Source organism: Cibotium barometz, chromosome 13 (genome assembly GCF_041138505.1).
Source record: "Cibotium barometz isolate CiBa-2024 chromosome 13, ASM4113850v1, whole genome shotgun sequence".
Classification (NCBI taxonomy): domain Eukaryota; kingdom Viridiplantae; phylum Streptophyta; class Polypodiopsida; order Cyatheales; family Cibotiaceae; genus Cibotium; species Cibotium barometz.
Window position 1 is genome coordinate 21,697,912 of NC_141058.1, and position 2,002 is coordinate 21,699,913.

General features: G+C 44.4%; 1 protein-coding gene across 1 annotated transcript; it reads right to left on the reverse strand.

The window, feature by feature from the left end:
• Positions 1-286: 286 nt before the first annotated feature.
• LOC147632484 (pterocarpan synthase 1-like) lies at positions 287-865 on the reverse strand. Its single transcript, XM_086806991.1, has one exon. It carries the CDS (start codon positions 863-865, stop codon positions 287-289), a length of 579 nt encoding a protein of 192 aa, XP_086663117.1.
• Positions 866-2,002: the final 1,137 nt, after the last annotated feature.

A 2,002-nucleotide genomic window follows, 5' to 3' on the forward strand; every position in this document is an offset into this window, starting at 1 on the left:
AACGCTGCGTTCTCGAAAACGCTGACGATCGCTGAATTCTCTTACAACAATAACATTATGAACTTAGCTAACTATATTAATGTGTCACTTATTGAACTACCAAATTATCAACACTTATTAGTTATTGAGAAGCTGTGGAGATACCCTTCAGAAATGCTAATGGATGCAATTTAACAGTAAAAACTCAATATAGGACCATCATGATATGACATACAGTCCAAGGCGAGACCTGACATTTATCTCATATTTTCTGCCATCATACAACTAAGGGTCCAACGACCATAGTTTACTTGAATAAGAGGGAATTGATAGTGTTGTGGGTCATGGGGGGATCCGGAAGTCGGAGGTAAACAGTGAAATGGAAGGTGTGGCAGGTTTGGTTAGTGCTGTGGAGAGTAGCGACGGCATAACCTTGGACTCCTCGGAAGTCGTTGGAGCCTCCTGTGATTCCATACTCAAAGCTTTCGGATTGCAGGATGTTGAGTTCACCCATGGTACTGAAGGTACCACTGTAGACACTGTCATCGTAGTTCACGCTGCACATGTGCACGCTGGCCATGTAATTGGGGTTGTAGTGCAAGGAGAGGGTGGTGGCGATGCACCTCTCAGCACCAAGGCTGGTGGAGTTGAGGTCCGGGGCGACGGTCAAGGGTAAGTCCATGACTAAGAGTGTGCCAAAGTTGATGGTGGCGCTGGCATTAGCGCCAGCTGGTATTTCCACCACCAAGTTCTCACCCACGTCATTGTGCATGTAGTACTCTAGAATGATCGACTTCTCTGCGAGTGCGCATGCAGCAGCAGCAGCGAGCACTAGCCAAAGCCACGTGAAGAGGGCTCTATAAGCAAAGCCAGAAACAGTGGACATGTTGGTGAAATGGTAAGGAACTTAGCTTACAATCGAAGCAGCTGGAGGCCGAGGGAGAGGAGCTTGTAATTACAGCTCGCGGGGAAGCTAACCCTTCTTAGCCTTAGGCTTAGCTTCCGCCAAAGCCTTGTTTTGTTTTCGATGCCCTGCTTTCATGAGCTTAGGCATTTTTGACTCTTGAGGGATGACATCCTCCTTATGTTTCCCTTCCAAGAATATCTTACTCATCTCTTTACCTTAATTTTTAGAAAACTCCTCGTGCACCTTAGTAGCCTCGAGGTATCTTAGCCCATTGGGTGTCCGTGGGTTTACTTCCTAAGAGGGCGGTTCATCGAGCGATATACCTCTTTTATTTTTTCCATTTTCTAAGGCGTTGGGACTATTACAGCCTTGTGATCCAGTCCCATCTATGCTGGAGGCTTCATTCTCTGTATCTTCTTCTCGTGATTGCACATTGACCATGGACACTGAGGTGGTAGGAACATTCCCTGATTCAACATATTCGGTTCCTCTAGGCTGTAAAACATCTATAGTGGCCATCACATGCATCTTGTTTTCACTGAAGTGCGGAGGGGGAAGTGACACATACATCTCCTCTTCTTCCTTCTCCTTTGAGAATTCTACCATTGGTTGACAGACTTGTAGGACATGGTTTGCTCACTGGTGGTGACCGAATCATTGCTAAAAAATTACCCTTCCATTGGATGCGATTTCCATGTTCGCAGATTTATCTTTAGGATTTGTGAGTCTCTTCAAACATACACATGGTATAATGCCCAATCATGCACTAGTTTGGATTCCCTTATGAAAGGTCTACTCAAGATGATGTCATATGAGTCTGGTTGGTGAAGAATGTCCATTACCACAAATGTATGATGGTAGGGGAACATAAAGAGCTTAAGTCGTACATTCTTCCAATAGTCCCATGGGTCTTGAAGATGTTCTGTCTCCCATTTTAAAAATCAGATCTACTCTTTCACTACAAGACACGCATTTGATACACGCGATAAGTTACGACCGCACATGTATATGAGTAAAATCGGGCATGTGTATATGGGCATTTAAATTTGCATGTATACTGAGTTCATAAACGCATGTAACAGAGTGTGTATATACGCGTAAACATTGTGTTTTAGA

Excerpts from the sequence above, each read along its gene's own strand:
- LOC147632484 (XM_086806991.1), bottom strand. The coding sequence starts at position 865 with ATGTCCACTGTTTCTGGCTTTGCTTATAGAGCCCTCTTCACGTGGCTT.